This window comes from Lemur catta, chromosome 1 (genome assembly GCF_020740605.2).
Source record: "Lemur catta isolate mLemCat1 chromosome 1, mLemCat1.pri, whole genome shotgun sequence".
Lineage (NCBI taxonomy): Eukaryota > Metazoa > Chordata > Mammalia > Primates > Lemuridae > Lemur > Lemur catta.
Genome location: NC_059128.1, coordinates 219,964,336 through 219,987,116, shown reverse-complemented (window position 1 = coordinate 219,987,116; position 22,781 = coordinate 219,964,336). Strand labels below are relative to the sequence as shown.

Below are 22,781 nucleotides of genomic sequence, written 5' to 3'. Positions count from 1 at the left end.
TTCCTTTCAAACTCTTTCCTGATCAGAGTGCTATGCTGGGCACAGCACAGATTTAGTCAGAGAACAAGGCAGACCATCACAGAGTTTTATCTTTGGAAAAGAGCTGGAAACCGAGAGTGATATCTAGATGGACATCACATCAGTCTGGAAATGGAGTAAAACCTTTTCACTGGTCTCTGTTTCTTGGAGCCCTGCTATTTCCATTGCATTGCGTGTTGGCTCAGCCAGTCATTTAACAAAGATTTACTGAGCACCTACTATGTGGCTGGCACTGTTTTAAGTCGTGAGGATACAGAGATGAACAAATAACAAAAAGAGACCTACGAAAATTATAAAATAAGTAGTTACAAATGCCAAGGACAAAAAATAAAGCAGGGAAGTCACAGCTTCCGTGGCTGTCTTTAAAAAACTTTAAAAGTAAATAAAGCAGAGAAAGTGAATGGGAAGTGTGGGTGAACGTGAAATTTTAGGTAGGGTGGCCGAGAGAGGCTCACTGAGAAGGGTGCATTGGAATGAAGGCTTTAAGGAGGTGAGGGAGCAAGCATGTGACTGCCTTGGGGAAGGGCATTCCAGGCAAGAGAGCAGCACCTCTGAATCTTGGAGTTGAGAATGAGCCCTGAGTGTTTGGAGAACACACAGAAGCCGGTGGGGCTGGAGAGGAAGGGGCAGCGAGGAGCACAGTACCAGGAGAGGCAATGGGCCACACTGAATGGGGCCTCTGAGGCCATGGCAAGGGCGGAGAGAGCTGGGGAGGAGTCTAGGGGGGGTTTTAAGCAGAGGAGTGTGAGCAAAAGAATCTGTTAAATGAACAAAAATGCAGGGGCTTAAAGGGGCGTCAGGGAAGGGCGGCTCCTCATCTGTTCCCCAGCCCTGGGCCACACGCCACTTACTGAGGGTGGCGTTCATCTCTTGGTATCTTTTAAAGAGCATCATCGTGTCAAGTCCAGTGCTTGTGTGGCCCGTGAGCAGGGCGTCATAGATGCACTGTCTCTGTCCATTACAGCTGGAGACCACATTGTCATACAAGGAGTTGTTTCTCGACAGTTGGGAAAAGAAGACAGGGGTGAAGTTGGAGGGGAGATGGTCGTTCCTCTCACCAACGAGGCTTGTTTCGTTGATTTTCCCTGTAACACACGAGAGTGATGGTGGTTCAGGGTGGGACTCAGCTGCATTTCTGCTGTGTCCTCCCTTAACCCTCAGGATACGTGGCTCAGGGTGGGGGATGGGGCATGCAGGGACAGAACAGCTTCTGAGTCTGGAAATCTCTGCTCCAGTGAGTGAGGGCACCCGTGTCCCCACCCACGTTCCCCATCCTCTCTTCCAGGTAGAGAGATGCAGGTGGCATGAGGGTGGAGGGGACAGATGTGGGGTGGCATCAGAATCCTCAGGCCCTTACAAAGGCTGGAGGTCTGGCTCCTACAGGCCTGAGGGTGACAGCGTACCATCCTGGCCTGCCCCATCGGCCGGGAGGCTGAGGCCCAGACTCACAGGTCATTCCGTAGTGAAAAAGCGCCTCCTCAGAGCTCTCTGGGGAAAGGGTGGAGCCATTGGGCATCCTGAAGTCGTCTTCTGGATTGTCGTTCCAGACCCCTGAGGGACAGAGCAGGAGGTCGGCCACCCTGGGAATGAGGCCCTCCCCTCGCCACCCTGGAGATGTAAGGAGTGGGCGGGCTGGGGGAGGGGAGGACCAGGCCTCACACCCACCCTGTGCTCTACGGAGGCAGCAGAAGGCAGAAGAAAACACAGGAGGAGATGGAGGAAGGGGAGAGGAATGTGGGAGGCAGGGGAAGGAAGGAAAGACATGAGGGATGGAGGGAGGAGGAGGGCACTGCGCCCCCACCCTGCCCAGAGCTGTCCTTGGTGCTCCCTTTGAACGGCAGGAGGACAGGAAGTGAGCCTCAAAGGTGGCTGAAGAAGTCCCTCCCCGCTCCCTGGCCCTGTCCTTGCCCTAGAGGTTCTGCTCCAAAGAGGCTGAGAGAGGGGTCTGAGCTCGTACCCAAGAGGCCCTCCGTGTGGTTTTGATACTCCTCTGGGAGGCTGGAGGAGGCATGGAGGATGTTGGAGAGAGCAGTCACTGTGATGGCTGTCGTCCCATCGAAGCTGGCTGACACCAGGGAGCCGTTGCGGGTCAGGAGGACCCCGGTGGCGTTGAATATCTCCCGGCCTAGAACATTGGGAGGCGGGTGAGAGAGCAGCCAGCATCGGCGCCCTGGAGGCCACTGCCCGGGCAGCAGCGAAGGCTCACGGTGCAGAGCGGAGCCTTTGAGGGCAGCTCTGGGATGTCCTGAGGGTGTGTCGCCTAGTATCCCCAAACCAAATGCACATGCCACCCTCGAGGGCCGCACCACCTCCTTCTTCCTGGGGACTGAAGATGGGGGCCATCAAAGGAGAGGCCTCAGTGCTAGAAGGAGGGGAGACATGAAGAGGGAAAGTATAATGCCCTGCTTCTGGGAAAAGAAGCTGCTCGGGTACAGCTGCTGAAGGGACAGCAGGGGACAGCCACTCTGCTCTTCCCAATGCTGCCGCTTCCACGCCCCACACACTACTCCCAGCACTGGGCACCCTGCTGAACTCCCAGCCGGGGAGGCAGGAGAGGGTGGCTGATGGCTGTCCCCAGCCTACCTTCTCCATCTTCGTGCTTAGTCTCAAATGTCACAGTCTGGTTATTGAGCAGAACACGGATGGTGTCATTGGGCTCAAGGAACCATTGAACCTGGAAGGGAATTGGAGAAGGTGTAAGTCTGACCTGCAGGTGGAGCAGAAGCCGAGAAAGGAGGCTCCAGAGAGCAACTCGGACTAGAACCTGAGCCTGGGTGAAGAGGAGGGTGCTGGAGAGCGTGGTGATGAGGTCATGCTCGCTCATGCCTGTGGGCCAGGCTCTGCGCTGGGCACGCTCTTGGATCATCTCATTGAAATCTCACAACAGCCGTGCGGGGTAGGTAATATTATTTTCAACTTACTAGAAGAACATCGAGACACTGAGCTAAGTAGTTTCCTCAAAGTCAAACATCTGGTACATGGTGGAGCCAGGACCCCAACCCTTCCACCTCTGGATTTATTCTGGGACCATGACACCAGCGGGATGTGTCCTCCCCCCCTTCCGCCCTCCTTCTCCTTCCCTTTCTGTGTTCACTCCCTCCTCCTGGGCCTCAATTTCCAGCTGAAGGTCCCTATGGGGCTCTCTGTGGGGGGATGCAGAGAGGTCTTGGGTGCCCCTGGCTCACCGTGATGGGGCCCAGGCTGCTGGAGTGGTACTGAGCCGCAAAGGCAATGAAGTTGGTGGCCTGGACCGAGGCTGTCTGGGCAGTGCGGCCCTGTAGCAGGAAGGAGGAGTTTCTGTCCCAGGCTCGGAGCAGCAGGAAGTCCCCCAGCCCATTGAAGGTGTAATTGGCGCCATCCAAGGTAGTGATGTGGGGGTCCCCAAACAGCCAGGCTGGAAGAGAAGGAGATACTGCATTAGCATAGCAAACCATGGGCAGAGTCTAAGATTTCCCATTGCCCACCAGGCAGGGCATTTGGCCGGGTAGACTCAGGCCCCGGGGAGATGTTCGTGGAGTATAGAATCTTCCCCCAAGGCCTCTTGCACTTTCGTGTCCCCAACACCCATTCCCACTGCTCCCCAGTGCCATCCACAAAAGCCTCCTATTTGCTATCAGTTCCATGCTGGAATCATCTCCTTCTTCCTTTGTGGCCACAGCTCTGCCCCAGGAAGCTGGTCCTTTCCTAGTCTAGCCCCTGTCCCAGAGGCCACGAGGCTACCCCTTCCCAGATGCTCTGTGTGGGCCTTGACCCTCACCGGGCCGTGGGGGCCTGTATCCAGCACAGCCAATGCGGGGTCGCCTCTGCCAGTACTGGGTGCAGAGGTAGGGCTTGTCATTCCAGCGGCAGCACCAGTTCTGCGGCTCCAGTTCCCGGTCTGTGAAGAACAGCATGTTGGGGGAGGCGGAGGACCTGGAGAACTGGCTGGAAGGCTTGGTAGGGCAGGATGGTCTTAGTGACGAGAGTGTGGCTTCAGAACCCTGCACACCTGGGTTCCAATCCTGCCCTGCTCAAGGACCTTCGTGATGGGCCAGGTACTGTCTCCCTTGCAGGCATGTTGGGGCCATCGTGCAGCAGGGCATGGTAGGATGGTAGGAGCTAAGCAAACTTCCTTTTCTGAAGGGTGGGTGTCAAGTCCCACTGTTCTCCAAGTGCTGGGAGTGGGGAGGGCGTGGCTGATGGTCTGGGAACAATGGAGACTCTACGGTACAGGGAGGAGGGTGGGAGGACACAGACCTCCCCCATTACAAGCTCTCTCTAGCTGCCTTGGAGGGTCTCTGTGGGAGCTCTCAGTCTTCCCCCACACAGCCTGCCAACCTGGGTCTTGAGGGATGAGGTCAGATCAGGCCCTCCCCCTTGCCTGTAAAGATGCCCCCACTCAGGACCATGTGGAGATGGGGCAAGGGGCATTCAGCCCTAAATCCTTAGGATGTCAGCTGGTGGGGATGTTGGAAGCTGCTTAAATACAAGATCAGGAAATTGAGGCCCACAGAGGGGAGGAGCTGGGAAGGAGTGGGAACAAGAAGAGGCTTCACTCTGAGGGTCCCACGCCTTGGCTGGGAAGAGCAGCAGCCTCCAGAGAAGGTGGGGCTGTGCACACACGTACCAAACTGCCAAGGGCTCTGCACTCTCCAGCCTTCACGAAGCTCTCCCCAGAGCCCGTAGCTGCAGCACACGCCTCCCTGCCAGGAGGAGAAGCGGCACAGCTGCCTGCCGCTCTGGCCCCACCTGCCTGCAACACACACAGACATGCTCAGGCCCAGGCTGCGGGGTGCCTGGGGTGACGGTGGGAACAGGGCAGGGGGTGATTCTGGGGAGGGGCTGAGAAAGGACAGGTCAGGTGTGAGCAGAGAGGATGGTGGGAGGACTTGTGGGGGACAGGAAGGAGGAGTCACCTATGCTGACAGGCTGGAATCGTAAGTCCCACAGTCCCTGCTGCCAGGAGCAAGGGCAGGAGATCTGGTTTCTGCCCCACCTGGGCCACGGGGGTGAGCTCTTCAACCACTGTAGGCATTTGAGACGGTAGTTGGGCCTTTTCTCCTTGTGTAGCCTGTAGAACTGGAGCCCCCGGAGACCTGGGGTAGCAGGGGACCAAGGGGTTATCCTGGGGCCTGGGGCTGCAGGCTCATAAATGCGCCCCTATGCCACTGCCCACCTCTCCAGACAGCTTCCAGGGATGGGACCCAATTGAGATGGGCAATGATTACTCCCCCAAAGTCCATTTGAGGTACACTCCAAAGCCCTCAAACCTTGGATCTTAGGACAAAACCCTGGAACAAGTGCTGGGTGAGGAGGTCTCACCTGTACCCAACTCAGAGCCAAACCCTGGCTCTGACCCACTTACCCTCTTCCATCCTGTCTCTCTCAGCTCCAACACCTTCCAACCCCCCAGCCAGTCCCTCCTCATGCATCCTCTATCTCAGCCAGGGACACCACTATCCACCCAGGCACACCATCAGGCACTGGCCCTTCACCCTTCACGCTCCCTGTCCCCCAGCCCAGACTCTGCAGTGGCCAGGGCAGCCGGGACAGAGGCCGATGCCCACAGGCCAGCAGTGGAGCCACAGAGAAGTTGGGACGTGAAGCAGCGGCCTGCTCCAATACGATGAGGCTGAGGAATGCATCCTCCAGGCCCAGACAGCACCTTTGGAAGGGAGAAGTAACTGGGAGAAGAAAGCTTAATGGGGGTTTGAAGTTTAAATAGACCTTAAATTCATTGTAAGTTACATACTGCACACCCCAGCTATGTGGATGAGAAGGGAGTGCCAGAGGCCAAGACCCAACAGGACAGAGTGTGTGAGATTTGACCCCATACCCACACAAGTGAAAAAATTATCCAGATAACTACAGTTTAATGTTTTGAGAAGAATAATCATTGTTTATGATTACGTGTTCATGGGTCTTCTCCACAATGTCCTGGTGTTAGGAGAAACATCAAATACTCTTCCCCAACACACACACACACACACACACACACACCCCAATCCTCACATGCCCCCGGGCCACAAGATGGCACGCGTGATTTGACTTAGCTTATGTTTTTTTTTTTTTTTTTTGAGACAGAGTCTCACTTTGTTGCCCGGGCTAGAGTGAGTGCCGTGGCATCAGCCTAGCTCACAGCAACCTCAAACTCCTGGGCTCAAGCGATCCTACTGCCTCAGCCTCCAGAGTAGCTGGGACTACAGGCATGCGCCACCATGCCCGGCTAATTTTTTCTATATAGATTTTTAGCTGTCCAAATCATTTCTTTCTATTTTTGGTAGAGACGGGGTCTCACTCTTGCTCAGGCTGGTCTCGAACTCCTGAGCTCAAACGATCCGCCCGCCTCGGCCTCCCAGAGTGCTAGGATTACAGGCATGAGCCACCACGCCCGGCAAGCTTATGTTTTTGATTACCAAAAGTTTTTGCCACAGAACAAATAGAACTGCATTTGCACCTCACAGTTTCCATGACTAATTTCTAATGCTAAAGCGTCCTTTGTCTTATCATATTTCGGAAACTAATTTGTTTCCCTTTCGGGCCTCTGGACATCACATTGAGTCATGGATAGGACAGCTCCTGACCCATAAGTCTTTTCACCAGAGTGAAAGCTCTTTGAGAGCAAACCTAGCTGGTTTTTTCCTTTTATTCATTCTTCTGGCGGTTGGCACAGTGTCCAGCACACAGCAGGTGCTGAATAAATGATGACTGAGTGAATGCCAGACCTCTGGAGCTCCCTTGGTAATTCCCGTAAGGGATCTTGTCTGGGTTCCCATTCCCGCTCTAGTGTACCAGACACCTGAGTATTGTCCGAACTGCCCCTTCAGGCCCCTGCCTCCCACAACACCCCTGTCCTCACTCCCAGGACCGGGCCCCCACGGAGAGCCCCCCTCGGCCTGCACCTCCTGGGATGCGGCAGGTACCAGCTTAGACCGGCAGGAGGTCCGAAGTGCGGGATGCCCCTGGGAATGGTGGAGACGCTGCCAGCTGCTCTCTAGGACTCCCATGGTGTACGGAGGGAGAACAAAAGAGGGCCTGAGACCAGATCAAGAATGACAAGGTGGCACTTTTACCTGAGCTGGAATCCAGGAATTGGTCTGGACGATACCTCTCCCACAGTGGCCGGGACATCAGCAGGCTGTTTTCGAAATACCCGTCTCCACTGCAGGCAAAGGGAAGACCCTGAGGCCTCTGCTACAGCACAGGCTCTTCCCCACCCCCGCCCCCGTTGGAAGTTATGAATTCATTCAGCTCGTCAGTCTGACAGCAGCTGGCCAGCCAGTTGCTCAGTCAGCCCAAGTGTCTGAGCCCAGCACCAAGCGGGAGAGGCAAGGAGATGGCTGGGAGGGCAGGAGGCTCTAACTTATCTCACGTCTGATCGTCTGATCACTAACTGCAGGAAACTGGCAGGTCCACCTGGTCATAAGGCAGGCGTGTGAAAACAACAGAGTTCAGGCCTCCTTTCTGTTTGTTTCCCTTAAACCAGGGATTGGAGAGGGACATACTGTAGGGGACAGTACATTGTGATGGTTAAGAGCTGGTCTCTGGAGTTAGGCAGTCACAGGTTCAGCTGCTGATGCCAGCACTTACTAGCTTGGTGGCCATGGGAAAATTACTTAACCTCTCTGATTCTTAAGTTCTCACATCTACGTAAAAGGGACTGCAGCAGCATCTACCTCACAACATTGTGAGGATTAAATGCAGTGATATTTGTAAATCCCTCAGAATCGAGTGAAGCCTTGTTACAATGCATGCCGCCACCTCCACCACCACCGTTGCCATCCCCAGTGGTAGGCCCGGCACTGCTCCAGGACGCAGGAAGGCCTGGCATGGCAGCCTCACCCCAGGTGCATGCTGCAGGGCAGTGACTCCCGACTTTCTCCCTCTCTGACACCAGCTAGATGACACACACTTACATGACACCTCCCTTGGGTGTACTTGGATGGTGTGAAATTCCTAGCTAGTTGGGTCATTCCACTCCTTTCTCCTTCATAGCATGTCAAAAAGCTAACGAAAGCAATGTCATTACAGGGGCAACCTGAACAGAAAACTATTTGCGGCAATTAGCAGGAGCAAAGTGTGACCTTCACGACTGCTTGTCACACATCAGCAGATGGGCACATATGACTGAGAAGTGTTGTGTCAGAGCCTGAGCCACCTCTACACACCCCCACTGGGAACCCACATTTCAGCTGCCCACAGCCCCACCCTCCCCTCCCTCTTCACCGCTGGCTCCACATAAGCTGCTGGGTGCCCTGGGTCAGTGGGTCATCCTCAGGTCAGGAAGGCAGGTTCCAGCCTCTGAGGTCTGGGTTCAAGTCCCCACTTTGCCACTTCCTAGCTCTGTGACTTCAGGCAAATTGTGTATCTATTTGTTTCTCAGTTTCCTTATCGGTAGAGTGGGGATAATAAACAGTATCTACCTCACGAGGTGATTGTGATAATCAAAGGAACTACCGTGCATGAAGTACTTAGCGTAATCAGTCTTGGTATTTATTACAATATTTGAGAAGTCAAGAGAGGCCAGCTAGTGTTAGCAGAAACCAGGGAAGTCCAGGCTCTGGGAATTACTGCAGAGCACAGGGTTGGGATGGGAAAAAGCATGGCAGGACGAGTGGAGGAGCTTGTAGTCTGAAATAGCAAGGTGCGTGGCCCCAGCAGAAACCGGAGCCAGCGTGCATCAGAAGCAGAAGCAAGGATGACGGCGCCGTGTCCCAGGGACGGGAGTGCGCGTGCAGCAAAAGCCCACTCTGCCCCTCTTCCTGCCATCTGCTCTGCGCTGACAGCCCCTCTCTTCCCACCTGGAGAAGCCCATGAGGACGGAGGTGCCTGGGCGCCGGGTCGCGTCCCACTGCATACCGCCGCTCTGGTAGAGGAACAGGGTGTAGGACCTGCTCCCGTCCGTGGAGAGGATGGCCTGGTAGGTGTTGGTCTGGGGGTGGGTGGGAGACGAACACAGGATGCCTGTGAGAGATCTGGGGTCTCCTCCCTGATGTCCCCCGACCCGTCCCACACCCCTGCCCCAACACACACATACCCTGTTCCTGGGCTGTGCAGAGCAAAGGCACGGGCCTAAAATGCTGGCAAGTTTGGGATCAGTTTGGGCAGCTTTTCTCCTGGGTGGCAAAGCATTTACCATGGGGGACTTGCCTTTTTTGTGACTCTTTTCCCAGGAGGGGAGATAAAGGGCTCTGGGTTACAATCCAATCAGAAGAGGGTTTGTTAGAGAAAGCTACAGGAACCTGAGAGATTAGCCATGACACCAGAGACAGGGAGAGGCTTAATTAGCTCTGTTGGGGACATTGAAGGACATTGTCCAAATTGTCCCCTCCACCTGAAGAGCATGGAGTACCTGCAGCAGGTGAGACTGGAGGTTCTCTGAAAGCACACGCCTTGTCCAAAATGGGTCATCAGTGAACTTCTGCTGAGTGAATGAAGGAATGAGTGGCTTTAGACGAGACATGAGGAAGAATTTTGCAGCAGTAAAACCTTTGTGTCCTCAGAGGGCAGGCTGAGGAGACTGTGGTGTGCCCCATTCCCACTGGGTGGCACCGTGGTTAAAAGCCAGAGCTTGGAGTCAGAAAAACCTTCATTCCAGGCATGGCTTTGTCATTTGCTACCTGGGTGACCTTGAGCAAGTCATTTATCCTTCCTAACCATTGTCTTCCTCATCTCTAAAATGCAGATAATATTTAATATCAGGTTGATCTATTAATATATGAAATTGCCCATAGCCAGATATTTCTGACTTACAAAAATGCCATTTCCTGTTTCAACCTAACAACACCTAGTTTGCTGGGCTGCTGTGAAGTCAGGTAAGTGAACAGCTGAGGCAGGCCTGGTGCCTGGTGAGTGCTCAGCAAATGGTGGTGGTGCAGGGGTTGCCGTAACCAGCAATGGTTCCAGAGAAGATTCTAGAAGAGTAGCCCCTGCCTAGCATTCTAGGATGTCTGACTCCCAGATGGCTTACGGGGAGCTGTCTATGGGTTCACTCACCCCGAAGGTCCACTCGGCGGGGTAGGTGGGGGCATCGACCCATGTGACCTTCAGGGTCCACCTGGCTTTGTAGTCCCAGGAGTTTGTGACCTTTTTAATCAAAGACTCCACCTCCTGGACTAGCGGGTAATATTCATCATAGAGTGTCTCGTATTCCTAGGAAAGGGAGGCAGATAAGAACAAGGAATGAGGGCCCCACTCACCACTCCCGGGGGACCCCCTACTTTCTGCTTGGGGATCTTGTTCACTCTAGTCCACCCCTGTTGCCCATCCCTCCCTGTCTCAGGCCTACACTTTTACAATTAGCTCCTCTTATCTGAAGATGGATTCAATTTGGGCTGCAGGAAAGCCTGCAGTGTGGAATGCAAGATCCTGGCCCAGAAGTCGGAGTCCTCTGGACTGGAACCCATGCATGTCTTAGCTCAAACTGGCTCTCTCGGAGCACTTGTGCCCATTTCTTCCTCCCCACCCCTGCCTGGTGGCTCCTGAGGACAGGCATGAGTCTCTCCATCTTTGGAGCCTCTACAGTGCCTTGTCCACGGCAGGGCACGAAACGCCTTTGCTGCAGCAGCTTTCATTGCATGCGTCTACTGGTTGGAACTATTAACCCAATGCAGGAGCACAGGAGGGCCCTGCTTGACTTGTTAGGATAGACCCTCTACAGCCTTATTTTAAAAGCAAATGCTAAATTGCCGACCCCTATCCCTGTCCCCTGCAGGTGCTCTCGGGATTGGGCGTTCCTGAGTCCGTTTGATATTCCTCATCTGCTCCCTCCCCACGCCCATGTCTCATCGGTAGCCGAGACAGGAGCCCAGGTTCTGACAGCAGTGCCACCTGCCACGCCCTCCATACAGCCCTCCTGCGGCTGCTGGTGGATCCCACTGCCAGGCTGTGAAAGGCTCACCTGGTAATACGTAGTCCCCCAGCCGCTGGAGAAGTCAGCATCGTCCCAGAACGGAGCCACCAGGGCCACAGGGTCCCAGCCTGTGAAGCCTCTTCGGGGTGGGTGGGGGTAGGAGAAAATCTGGTAGTCTGAGTCGGGGAAAATGATCTGGCCATTATCTGTGAACTGAGCACAGAGTTTTCGAGGTTAGCACTCAGGGAGACAGGTGGGGAGGAGACGTCTCAGCCTTGGGCGGGCTCCTTGGAAGAGTGACCCCAAGGTCCTCTCTGGGTAGAACCATACCGATGTCAACAACCCCCGGAAGGTCATCTTATCCATCTCCTGTGTGGGAGAGCCCTTAGGTAATAATCTCACACAAACACCCTTCACCTTCAGGCCATTCCTCCTTGCCTAAGGCGGTGGGCTTTGTCCCACTTCGGTGATAGACCCCTGGCCCTAGACCATCCCTTCACAGGGCACACACCTCCAGGTGCGTCCCCTCAGCCCATCCTGAAGCCTGTGACACAGGTCCAGATGGGGCTAAAGGGACTGCCCCCCTCACCCCACCGCTGTGCTGCCCTCTCAGAGTGTCCTAACTGAGCCCTCCCTGCGGCCCACAGGGGCCGGGACAGCCCTTCCCGCTCCGCCCCAGGGGACATGGACCAGGGGACCAGAGGTTAATCGTGGAAGATGGAGACGGCGAACACCAGGCAGGTTTCCCCGAGTGTAGCTTCTTACTCATGAAAGGCCCGGGAGACAGCAGTGGGCTGGCGGGGCCCTCTTTGTCGCTAAGGAAAACCGCGGGCTGAGCGGGTGCCTACAGAGGGCCTCCGTCCTCCCTGGAGCTGGGGACAGACGCGGCCCGGGGTGCACAGGCCACGGTCCGCGCTGCGGCCGGCGGGGACTCACGTAGAGGGAATCCCGGAGCGAGGAGCCGAGCGGGAAGCCGATCCGGGGCGCGAAGAGCGGCGAGGTGAAGTCCTCAGTCCTCCTGACGAACTTCAGGTCTCCGACGCGCGGCCCGTAGGCGAAGAGGGAAACGCCTGGGCCAGGACACAGAAGAGTAGGGGGTCCTCAGGGGCCTTGACCTTCTCCGGGGCTGGGAGGGACCACCGAAGCCTCCCCCATGCTGCTCCCGAGCCTGGCACCATCCAGGTCTCCTGTCTCCCTCTCCGCTCGCATTTAACACGTCTCCTCGTTTCACTCCCCAACCTGGGACTCCCATCCTTCCCCAGCTTGGAGAAAAACAGGTCCCGCTGTCGGATTATCAACAAATATCCTGCATCTGTTCTGGTAGTCACCGTTCTTTTAAGGGTCAAAAGACAAAAGTCCGATGCAGTGAAGATTAGTGATTGAAAGACCTTTCTATAGAATGAGACTTGTCTCCTAAGGTGATATTTCTCCAGACAAACTTGAAGACCCAGTAGAATTTGTCCTAGGGCCCCCTAGAGGTCCTTGGGCTCCGGTTTGGGAAAACTTGTCCTAAATATTTCTCAGCGGGCCTCCTCCCCTCCACACTGGCAGCCGCCGGCTCCTTGGCGCCCTCACCTGGTCTTGCTTGGAGTAGCACAGGGTTGCTCCATGGCCCTCCTGGCCTCCTCACCCACACCCTGCAAATTCGCCCACCCTAGTGCCCTTTGTAAAATGCAAATCTGTGTCCTCCCTGATTCCGCTAACCTACAGGATTCCCCTGCACACCACTCACCACTCTTCTCCTTACTTTCAGCCACACCAAATGCTTTGGGGCTCTCCTCTCCATGAGGCACTGGGCCTACTTCTCACTTCCAGATCTTTATTCCAGTGGTTGAGACCCTCCTCCCTGCTTGGGGTGCTCATCCTCCCCTGGCTCCTATTCATTCTTGCCAGGAAGCCTCCTGTTCACCTTAAACCCATCCCCACATCTCACAGGGGCTTCCCACTGTGTGAGGTTAATGCCCTGGGGTTATCCCTCTAACTGCATCTACCCGGACAGTTGATCTGGCCTTTGCTGAGTGGCGTCACGATCATTTCTCTATGTCCAGCTCCTAGCTGAGTGCCATGCTCAAAGCCAGCCCTCAGCACCCAGCTCTAGTGCTGTCTCACTATCCCCTATAAGGCGCTTCTGAACCGAGAGAGCAGAGACTGTGAGCAAGCAGGCTGAGACTGAGCATTCGGTGGCATCACCCCTCTTGGGGGATACAGGGAGCAGTGGGATTCCCATGGCCCACATGGGTGGTAGACATACCCAGAGAACTGGATCTCCAAGCACCCACAAGGGCCTTCACTGGCAGATGCAACCAGCTCACCACTACCCCCCGTACAGCGAGCTCCACTGCAGTGAAGAGGTCTCGCTGTGCTGTGTCACTCACCTTTCTGCGGCTGCAGAGGGACTGGGAAAGCTGTTGCATGGCTGCCCGTGGATGTGCTGGGGGTGGAGGTGGGAAGAGTCTGGGAGGTTGTTGAGGGTAGCGGTGTTGCCGTGCTTCTCCCACCGTCAGTCCTCAGTGAGGCTGTGGTTGTTACTGGACATGCAGGGAGAGACACAGGAGTGGGTCTTACAGTAAGAGGATATCAGAGCGAGATTCAAAGAAATCAGGAGCTGGAAGAGAGAGCCAGAAACCTTCTTGTCTGTCTGCTCGTTGCTCCCAAGCCACTCCCTACATAAGCAGTTTTCTGCTAGGGCAGAGGGGTGGTGACCCTGTCACCAATCGCTCCCCCACTCACTTCATCCTCTGGTGGACCTGACTTCAACCCTAGCTGGGTGATGCTAATTCAGCTAATTCTAGACTGAATTGAGCCAAATGGGGCTGCTATAAGAGATAGAGACAAGGGAAATCCCACCTACCTGAAGCCCCAGGATTCATAGGGGAGCTTGAAGATGCTGTGGATGGTGAGGATTTGCTGATAACAGACAGAGGAGAGGTGAGACCTGTGGATAGGGTGTGGGAGCTCCAGGTGACTGCAGGACCAGGGGCTGATTGAGAGAATCAAGAAATACTAGTTGAAGTACACCAATTCGATATGGTGAGAGCTGTGCTCACATGACCAGAGAAAGCAGAGTCAGAGAAAGCAGAGTCTATGGATGGCTGTAGATCAGGAAAGCGTCTATGACAATACTCACATGCTGAAGAAGTTTCAAGAGTGGTCTTGATCAAAGGATACATTGTAGGTGAAAATGACAAAGTTAGTGTAGAACCAGTGCTACTGCTCTCATTGACTGAAGAATTTACATGTATTGGATTTGTCCTGGGGTTGGTGGTGGAGGCTACCTTTTGAGTAGTGGCAGGATGCTCAGGGCTGGATGTGCCTGAGACACCCACTGAGGAGGTGGGGACTTGGGTGGTATCTGTCAAAGAGATGCTGCCAGAATGTACAGGGGGAATGACCACTGTGGTCATGTTCTCTTGGGTGATCGAGCTTGTGCTTGTTGTCAGAACTTCTCCACTGGTGGACAAAACTGTGGAAGGTTGATGAGTGGCTACATCCCTCAGGGTGGTGGAGCCAATAACAGCAGGTGGCCCTTCAGTAGTCCCAGGTGACAACGTGGGCATTATTGTGTGGCTCTGGTGACTCTCATTGAATGCGGTGGAAATAAGGGTTGTGCTGGTACCTGAAGGTGACAAAATGTGGGCCTCAGTTTGTGGAGATGTCAGCCCATTTGTTGTGGATAAAAGAGGTGAGGATGTGACCGTTGAGAAGGTGTCAGTCACCTGGGAGGACCCTGAGCTCATGGTTTCAGATCCTGCGCTAGTTCCTATACTCCAGGTCTGAGGCATGTGGGGAATGGCTGACATTTCCTGAAGAGAGGTGCCAGAAGAAGTTGTGCTTGACTGTTCTGTCAGTTCTCCTGCAGTTGAGACCTTAGAGATGGTGGAAAAAGTGCTGGAGACAATCATAGACACCATTCCCACGGCTCCTGGGCTGGTGTCATGACTGGTTGAGGTAGACAAGAATTCAGTTGTCCCCTGAGTTGTTTGGCTGTCACTGGAGGGAGTCAGTGAGAAGCTTGTGATCCTACCTGAGGTGGACGTTACTGAGGACACACTTCCTGATGTTCTGTCGCCTGCCATGGATGAGGAAGGGTTAGCTGCGCCCGCTGAGATGGTGTGTGACGTGGAGGAGGCCTGTTTGCTGGTCTGTGTTTCTCCAGATGTCTCTGTGGCTTGAGTCTGATGGGTTTGGGTAATCACTGGTTTGACATCAGGTGAGGTGCTGGCAGAAGGTACTGTCAATTGTCCTCCTGGGCCCCCCGATGTTGAGACTACAGTAGTGACCTGAGGAATGGTGCCTGTTACAAAACGTGATGTGCCTCCTAAGGGTTCCAGAGAGATATCAGGGCTGGTTGATGCTGCCCACAATCCTGTGGTTGTGGCCTGGGTTGTGTGACCATCTCCAGAGGGTGCTGGAGTGAAGGTTGTCACTTCACCTGTGGTGGATGCATCCTGGGGAACACTTCCTGAGGGTGAGTATCCACTGGGTATAAAAGAAGAAGCTGTAGTTGTGACTTTCTTGATGGTGTCAGTCATGGGGGAGACCAACCTCATGGTTTGGGATTCTTGTGTGGTCTGTGTGGCTTGAGTGTGACCTATGGGGAAAGCAGTGGAAGATTCTTGAGCAGAGATGGTGCTAAAAAGTGGTGTTGGCATTGACTGCCTTGTTGGGCCAGCTGTTGCAGAGATGTCAAAGGTGGTGGTCCTAGTAACAGCTTCTGAGATGTCTGTTGCAGTTGCTTGGGTGGCGACAGGCTTCGTGGCTGTAGACTGCAGTTCTGTTGCTGGGTCAGCATGACTGGATGGAGACACCGCAAAGGTAGGAATGTGAGTGTGAGTGAAGGCATCAGCCGTCATTGGTTGTGAAGTGCTGGTTTCTGAAGAGGTCACAGGACTGGTCCTGGATAATGGGTGGGAGGTAGATTCACCTGCCACAGTAAGTGTGGAGCTTGCTGCACTGCTGAGGGTATTGGGAGGAATTACAGAGCTTGACCTCATCTTGGGGCTGGTGGTAGAGACTACCCTTTGAGTAGTGGCAGGATGATGAAAACTGGGTGTGCTTGAGATGCCTACTGAGGAGGTGGGGACTTGGGTGGCATTTGTCAAAGAGATGCTGCCAGAATGTACAGGGGGAATGATCACTGTAGTCATGTTCTCTTGGGTGACTGAGCTTGTGCTTGATGTCAGAACTTCTTCAGTGGTGGACAAAACTGTGGAAGGAGAATGAGAGGCCACAGCTCTCAAGGTGGTGGAACCGACACCAGGTGGCCCTCCCATAGTCCCAGGTGACAAGGTGGGCATTATTGTGTGGCTCTGGTGGCTTTCACTGAATGGGGTGGAGATGAGGGTTTTGCTGCTGTCTGAAGGTGAAAGGGTGTGGGTCTCAGTTTGTGGAGATGTGAGTCCATTTGATGTGGATAAAAGAGGTGGGGATGTGACCGTTGAGAAGGTGTCAGTCACCTGGGAGGACCCTGAGCTCATGGTTTCAGATCCTCCGCTAGTTCCCATACTGCAGGTCTGAGGCATGTGGGGAATGGCTGACATTTCCTGAAGAGAGGTGCCAGAAGAAGTTGTGCTTGACTGTTCTGTCAGTTTCTCTGAAATTGAGACCTTAGAGGTGGTGGAAAAGGTGCTGGGAACAATCACAGACACCATTCCCTCATCTCCTGGACTGGTATCATGACTGGTTGAGGTAGACAAGAATTCAGTTGTCCCCTGAGTTGTTTGGCTGTCACTGGAGGGAGTCGGTGAGAAGCTTGAGAATCTACCTGAGGTGGGCGTTTCTGAGGACACACTTCCTGACGTTGTTCTGTCGCTTGCCATGGATGAGGAAGGGGTAGCTGTGCCTGCTGAGATGGTGTGTGATATGGAGGAGGCCTGTTTGCTGGTCTGTGCTTCTCCAGATGTCTCTGTGCTTTGAGTCTGATGGGCTTGGGTAATGGCTGGTGTGACATCAGGTGAGGTGCTGGCAGAAGGCAATGTCAATTGTCCTCCTGGGCCCCCCAATGCTGAGACTACAGTAGTGACCTGAGGAATGGTGCCTGTTACAAAAGGTGATGTGCCTCCTGAGGATTCCAGAGAGATGTCAGGGCTGGTTGATGCTGCCCACAATCCTGTGGTTGTGGCCTGGGTTGTGTGACCATCTCCAGAGGGTGCTGGAGTGAAGGTTGTCACTTCACCTGTGGTGGATGCATCCTGAGGAACACTTCCTGAGGGTGAGTATCCACTGGGTATAAAAGAAGAAGCTGTAGTTGTGACTTTCTTGATGGTGTCAGTCACGGGGGAGACCAACCTCATGGTTTGGGATTCTTGTGTGGTCTGTGTGGCTTGAGTGTGACCTATGGGGAAAGCAGTGGAAGATTCTTGAGCAGAGATGGTGCTAAAAAGTGGTGTTGGCATTGACTGCCTTGTTGGGCCAGCTGTTGCAGAGATGTCAAAGGTGGTGGTCCTAGCAACAGCTTCTGAGATGTCTGTTGCAGTTGCTTGGGTGGCGACAGGCTTCGTGGCTGTAGACTGCAGTTCTGTTGCTGGGTCAGCATGACTGGATGGAGACACCGCAAAGGTAGGAATGTGAGTGTGAGTGAAGGCATCAGCCGTCATTGGTTGTGAAGTGCTGGTTTCTGAAGAGGTCACAGGACTGGTCCTGGATAATGGGTGGGAGGTAGATTCACCTGCCACAGTAAGTGTGGAGCTTGCTGCACTCCTGGGGGTATTGGGAGGAATTACAGAGCTTGACCTCATCTTGGGGCTGGTGGTAGAGACTACCCTTTGAGTAGTGGCAGGATGATGAAAACTGGGTGTGCTTGAGATGCCTACTGAGGAGGTGGGGACTTGGGTGGTATTTGTCAAAGAGATGCTGCCAGAATGTACAGGGGGAATGACCACTGTAGTCATGTTCTCTTGGGTGACTGAGCTTGTGCTTGATGTCAGAACTTCTTCAGTGGTGGACAAAACTGTGGAAGGAGAATGAGAGGCCACAGCTCTCAAGGTGGTGGAACCGACACCAGGTGGCCCTCCCATAGTCCCAGGTGACAAGGTGGGCATTATTGTGTGGCTCTGGTGGCTTTCACTGAATGGGGTGGAGATGAGGGTTTTGCTGCTGTCTGAAGGTGACAGGGTGTGGGTCTCAGTTTGTGGAGATGTGAGTCCATTTGGTGAGGATAAAAGAGGTGGGGATGTGACCGTTGAGGAGATGTCAGTCACCTGGGAGGACCCTGAGCCCATGGTTTCAGATCCTCCGCTAGTTCCCATACTCCAGGTCTGAGGCATGTAGGGAATGGCTGACATTTCCTGAAGAGAGGTGCCAGAAGAAGTTGTGCTTGACTGTTCTGTCAGTTTCTCTGAAATTGAGACCTTAGAGGTGGTGGAAAAGGTGCTGGGAACAATCACAGACACCATTCCCTCATCTCCTGGACTGGTATCATGACTGGTTGAGGTAGACAAGAATTCAGTTGTCCCCTGAGTTGTTTGGCTGTCACTGGAGGGAGTCGGTGAGAAGCTTGAGAATCTACCTGAGGTGGGCGTTTCTGAGGACACACTTCCTGACGTTGTTCTGTCGCTTGCCATGGATGAGGAAGGGGTAGCTGTGCCTGCTGAGATGGTGTGTGATATGGAGGAGGCCTGTTTGCTGGTCTGTGCTTCTCCAGATGTCTCTGTGCTTTGAGTCTGATGGGCTTGGGTAATGGCTGGTGTGACATCAGGTGAGGTGCTGGCAGAAGGCAATGTCAATTGTCCTCCTGGGCCCCCCAATGCTGAGACTACAGTAGTGACCTGAGGAATGGTGCCTGTTACAAAAGGTGATGTGCCTCCTGAGGATTCCAGAGAGATGTCAGGGCTGGTTGATGCTGCCCACAATCCTGTGGTTGTGGCCTGGGTTGTGTGACCATCTCCAGAGGGTGCTGGAGTGAAGGTTGTCACTTCACCTGTGGTGGATGCATCCTGGGGAACACTTCCTGAGGGTGAGTATCCACTGGGTATAAAAGAAGAAGCTGTAGTTGTGACTTTCTTGATGGTGTCAGTCACGGGGGAGACCAACCTCATGGTTTGGGATTCTTGTGTGGTCTGTGTGGCTTGAGTGTGACCTATGGGGAAAGCAGTGGAAGATTCTTGAGCAGAGATGGTGCTAAAAAGTGGTGTTGGCATTGACTGCCTTGTTGGGCCAGCTGTTGCAGAGATGTCAAAGGTGGTGGTCCTAGCAACAGCTTCTGAGATGTCTGTTGCAGTTGCTTGGGTGGCGACAGGCTTCGTGGCTGTAGACTGCAGTTCTGTTGCTGGGTCAGCATGACTGGATGGAGACACCGCAAAGGTAGGAATGTGAGTGTGAGTGAAGGCATCAGCCGTCATTGGTTGTGAAGTGCTGGTTTCTGAAGAGGTCACAGGACTGGTCCTGGATAATGGGTGGGAGGTAGATTCACCTGCCACAGTAAGTGTGGAGCTTGCTGCACTGCTGGGGGTATTGGGAGGAATTACAGAGCTTGACCTCATCTTGGGGCTGGTGGTAGAGACTACCCTTTGAGTAGTGGCAGGATGATGAAAACTGGGTGTGCTTGAGATGCCTACTGAGGAGGTGGGGACTTGGGTGGTATTTGTCAAAGAGATGCTGCCAGAATGTACAGGGGGAATGACCACTGTAGTCATGTTCTCTTGGGTGACTGAGCTTGTGCTTGATGTCAGAACTTCTTCAGTGGTGGACAAAACTGTGGAAGGAGAATGAGAGGCCACAGCTCTCAAGGTGGTGGAACCGACACCAGGTGGCCCTCCCATAGTCCCAGGTGACAAGGTGGGCATTATTGTGTGGCTCTGGTGGCTTTCACTGAATGGGGTGGAGATGAGGGTTTTGCTGCTGTCTGAAGGTGACAGGGTGTGGGTCTCAGTTTGTGGAGATGTGAGTCCATTTGGTGAGGATAAAAGAGGTGGGGATGTGACCGTTGAGGAGATGTCAGTCACCTGGGAGGACCCTGAGCCCATGGTTTCAGATCCTCCGCTAGTTCCCATACTCCAGGTCTGAGGCATGTAGGGAATGGCTGACATTTCCTGAAGAGAGGTGCCAGAAGAAGTTGTGCTTGACTGTTCTGTCAGTTTCTCTGAAATTGAGACCTTAGAGGTGGTGGAAAAGGTGCTGGGAACAATCACAGACACCATTCCCTCATCTCCTGGACTGGTATCATGACTGGTTGAGGTAGACAAGAATTCAGTTGTCCCCTGAGTTGTTTGGCTGTCACTGGAGGGAGTCGGTGAGAAGCTTGAGAATCCACCTGAGGTGGGCGTTTCTGAGGACACACTTCCTGACGTTGTTCTGTCGCTTGCCATGGATGAGGAAGGGGTAGCTGTGCCTGCTGAGATGGTGTGTGATATGGAGGAGGCCTGTTTGCTGGTCTGTGCTTCTCCAGATGTCTCTGTGCTTTGAGTCTGATGGGCTTGGGTAATGGCTGGTGTGACATCAGGTGAGGTGCTGGCAGAAGGCAATGTCAATTGTCCTCCTGGACCCCCCGCTGTTGAGACTACAGTAGTGACCTGAGGAATGGTGCCTGTTACAGAAAGTGATGTGCCTCCTAAGCGTTCCAGAGAGATGTCAGGGCTGGTTGATGCTGCCCACAATCCTGTGGTTGTGGCCTGGGTTGTGTGACCATCTCCAGAGGGTGCTGGGGTGAAGGTTGTCACTTTACCTGGGGTGGATGCATCCTGGGGAACACTTCCTGAGGGTGAGTATCCACTGGGTATAAAAGAAGAAGCTGTAGTTGTGACTTTCTTGATGGTGTCAGTCACGGGGGAGACCAACCTCATGGTTTGGGATTCTTGTGCGGTCTGTGTGGCTTGAGTGTGACCTATGTGGGCAATGGTCGAAGAAATAGTCCCAGTGAGATGGTGTCCATATTGAGTAGATGGAGGATTTGCTATGGTAACCTGTGGGCAGGTACTAGCTTCTCGTTCTCTGGTTGTGTCTGTGCTCTGAGTCTGATGGCTCTGGGAAGATTCTGGCATCTCCTGGGTGGGAGTTCTTGAAGAAGTTGCTGTTGATTGTCCTTCTGGTGCATCTGTTAGTGAGACTGCTGAGGGGTATGCCATTATACTACCCGTTACAGATGTTGATGTTGTTTTTAGAGTGAGGTCTGCAGAGTTTGTTGTTTTTAGCACCTCTGATGTCATCAGGGTTGTATTATTGATCACAGAGGTGGATGAGGTGGTTGTTTTACTTGAATGGGACGTGTCTTGAGAAATGGTCTCAGTTAGAGTGTGCCCATTGGAAGAGGATGAAAGTGTTGATGTGGTCACCTGCGTGAGGGTGCTGGCTTGAGATTCTCTGGTGGTCTCCATGCTTTGAGTCTGTGAATTCTGAGAAAATTCCATTGTTTCCTGAGTAGATATCCTTGAAGATGTTTTTGATGGTGTTTCTTGTGCCATTGTCATTGAGATCTCTAGGGTGAGTGATGTAAGTCTTCCTCTTTCAGTTGTTGATGTCTCTCCTGTGTTTTCTAGAGTGGTGTCTGTGGAGGTTGATGTCCTGTGCACCTCTGATGTTGTCCGGGGTATGTTGCTGACACTGGAAGGGGATGAGGTGGTTGTTTCACTTGAATGGGTTGTCTCCTGAGAAGTGCTCTTTTTAGGGCTGTATTCACTTGAGGTAAGTGGTGTTGTCACTGTTGTGGAATTTCCTTAAATATAAGATAGAAGGTATTCATGAGACTTGAGAGTTTAAGTGCAGTGAAATTGAACATTTTATTACCCATCTATTTTGTATGTGAAGCATTCTATGTCACAAAGCCACAGAATGATGGCTGTAAGGCTTTATTTATTTATCCATAGCTAAGAATTCTGCCAACACAGCCAGGCAGTTTCTGACAAATGATACTACAATAAATAACATGTGCTAACATTTTACTTACATTACAGATTATTCTGGAAAGATTATAATGGCATTATTGAATGCACCTTTTACTTTCCTCAAGTAAAGCTTATAAGCCAAGATCCACATGCTTCAGTCTCTCAACAGTTTTTAATTAAAATACACACACAGATCATGCAATCAAAAAATCTCATATTACCCCCATGTCCTATCATATATTTTTTAAACCCTACCAAGTAGATGAGTAGCTTTCTTTATTTTTCATAGCCTTCTTTTGTTCTCCTTAATCTTGTACTTACCCCTATCAGTTTTTCTTCTCAATCCATCTCCTAATCCCACCTCCCCAAATCTCTCACCCTAGGGATGATCTTGTGATCCTGTTTTAGTCCCTCATTTATCTCCATTTCCCATTTGAAAAGCCCAAGAAACTTGTTGGCCCAGTGAGACCTTCTTTGGAGAACAGGGAGCAGGAAAAATGCTGTGAATTTGTGTATGTAAAATGCCCTACCTCCCTGAATTTATATGCTATTGACATTTGCTTAAACAGCTTTGTTTATTCAGTATAAAGCTGTGGTCCCCAACCCCTGGGCCACTGACCAGTACAGGCCCACGGCCTGTTAGGAACCAGGCTGCACAGCAGGAGGTGAGCAGAGGGCAAGGGAATGAAGCTTCACTGTATTTACAGCCATTCCCAGTCACTTGCCATGCACCTCCCCCCACCCCACCCCCCATGGAAAAACTGGCTTCCATGAAACCAGTCCCCAGTGCCAAAAATGTTGTGGACCACTGGTATAAAGTAACTGAGAGAGCACCCAATTATACAGGAGAGTTTATGAGGACTCCAGTTAAAGTGACACTCCCTCTTCTCTGGAATAATGGGGGTTTGGGGAGGGGAGGAGGGTCCCTGCTTTATATTCAGATATATAATTATTTTTATTTCATTTTGGTTTCCCCGTGGACAGTCCTTGCAGTCCTTTGCCACCCATTGGTCCCACTACTTGCGATCCAGAACTTCCCCTTCCTGCTTCACTTTTTCTTTTTAACTGGGGTGAGAGTGCATTCTGTTCTGTTT

General features: G+C 53.0%; 2 protein-coding genes across 3 annotated transcripts in view; both read right to left on the bottom strand.

Annotated features, from left to right (window-relative positions):
- LOC123630445 (mucin-4-like) overlaps positions 1-15,560 on the bottom strand; it is a 26,874-nt gene extending 11,314 nt beyond the window's left edge. Inside the window, exons 1-17 of one of the 2 annotated variants that reach the window (XM_045540059.1) lie at positions 13,998-15,560; positions 13,722-13,850; positions 13,246-13,398; positions 11,807-11,940; positions 10,919-11,083; positions 10,015-10,170; positions 9,371-9,442; positions 8,820-8,950; positions 7,092-7,180; positions 4,935-5,114; positions 4,646-4,771; positions 3,797-3,916; positions 3,225-3,433; positions 2,623-2,713; positions 1,997-2,164; positions 1,489-1,590; positions 891-1,124 (exon numbers count right to left, since the gene is read on the bottom strand). In XM_045540059.1, coding sequence (XP_045396015.1) covers positions 891-1,124; positions 1,489-1,590; positions 1,997-2,164; positions 2,623-2,713; positions 3,225-3,433; positions 3,797-3,916; positions 4,646-4,771; positions 4,935-5,114; positions 7,092-7,180; positions 8,820-8,950; positions 9,371-9,442; positions 10,015-10,170; positions 10,919-11,083; positions 11,807-11,940; positions 13,246-13,398; positions 13,722-13,850; positions 13,998-15,522 — 3,784 coding nt within the window. In that variant the 5' untranslated portion in view covers positions 15,523-15,560. The remainder of the gene's footprint in view (positions 1-890; positions 1,125-1,488; positions 1,591-1,996; positions 2,165-2,622; positions 2,714-3,224; positions 3,434-3,796; positions 3,917-4,645; positions 4,772-4,934; positions 5,115-7,091; positions 7,181-8,819; positions 8,951-9,370; positions 9,443-10,014; positions 10,171-10,918; positions 11,084-11,806; positions 11,941-13,245; positions 13,399-13,721; positions 13,851-13,997) is intronic. The other variant, XM_045540058.1, reaches the window with a different exon arrangement.
- The window catches only part of LOC123647424 (mucin-4-like), a gene marked incomplete at its 3' end in the record, with an annotated part of 27,615 nt that continues 20,371 nt past the window's right edge, over positions 15,538-22,781 (bottom strand). Inside the window, exon 2 of the mRNA XM_045564902.1 lies at positions 15,538-21,518. Within this exon, the coding sequence (XP_045420858.1) occupies positions 15,538-21,518 (5,981 nt within the window). The remainder of the gene's footprint in view (positions 21,519-22,781) is intronic.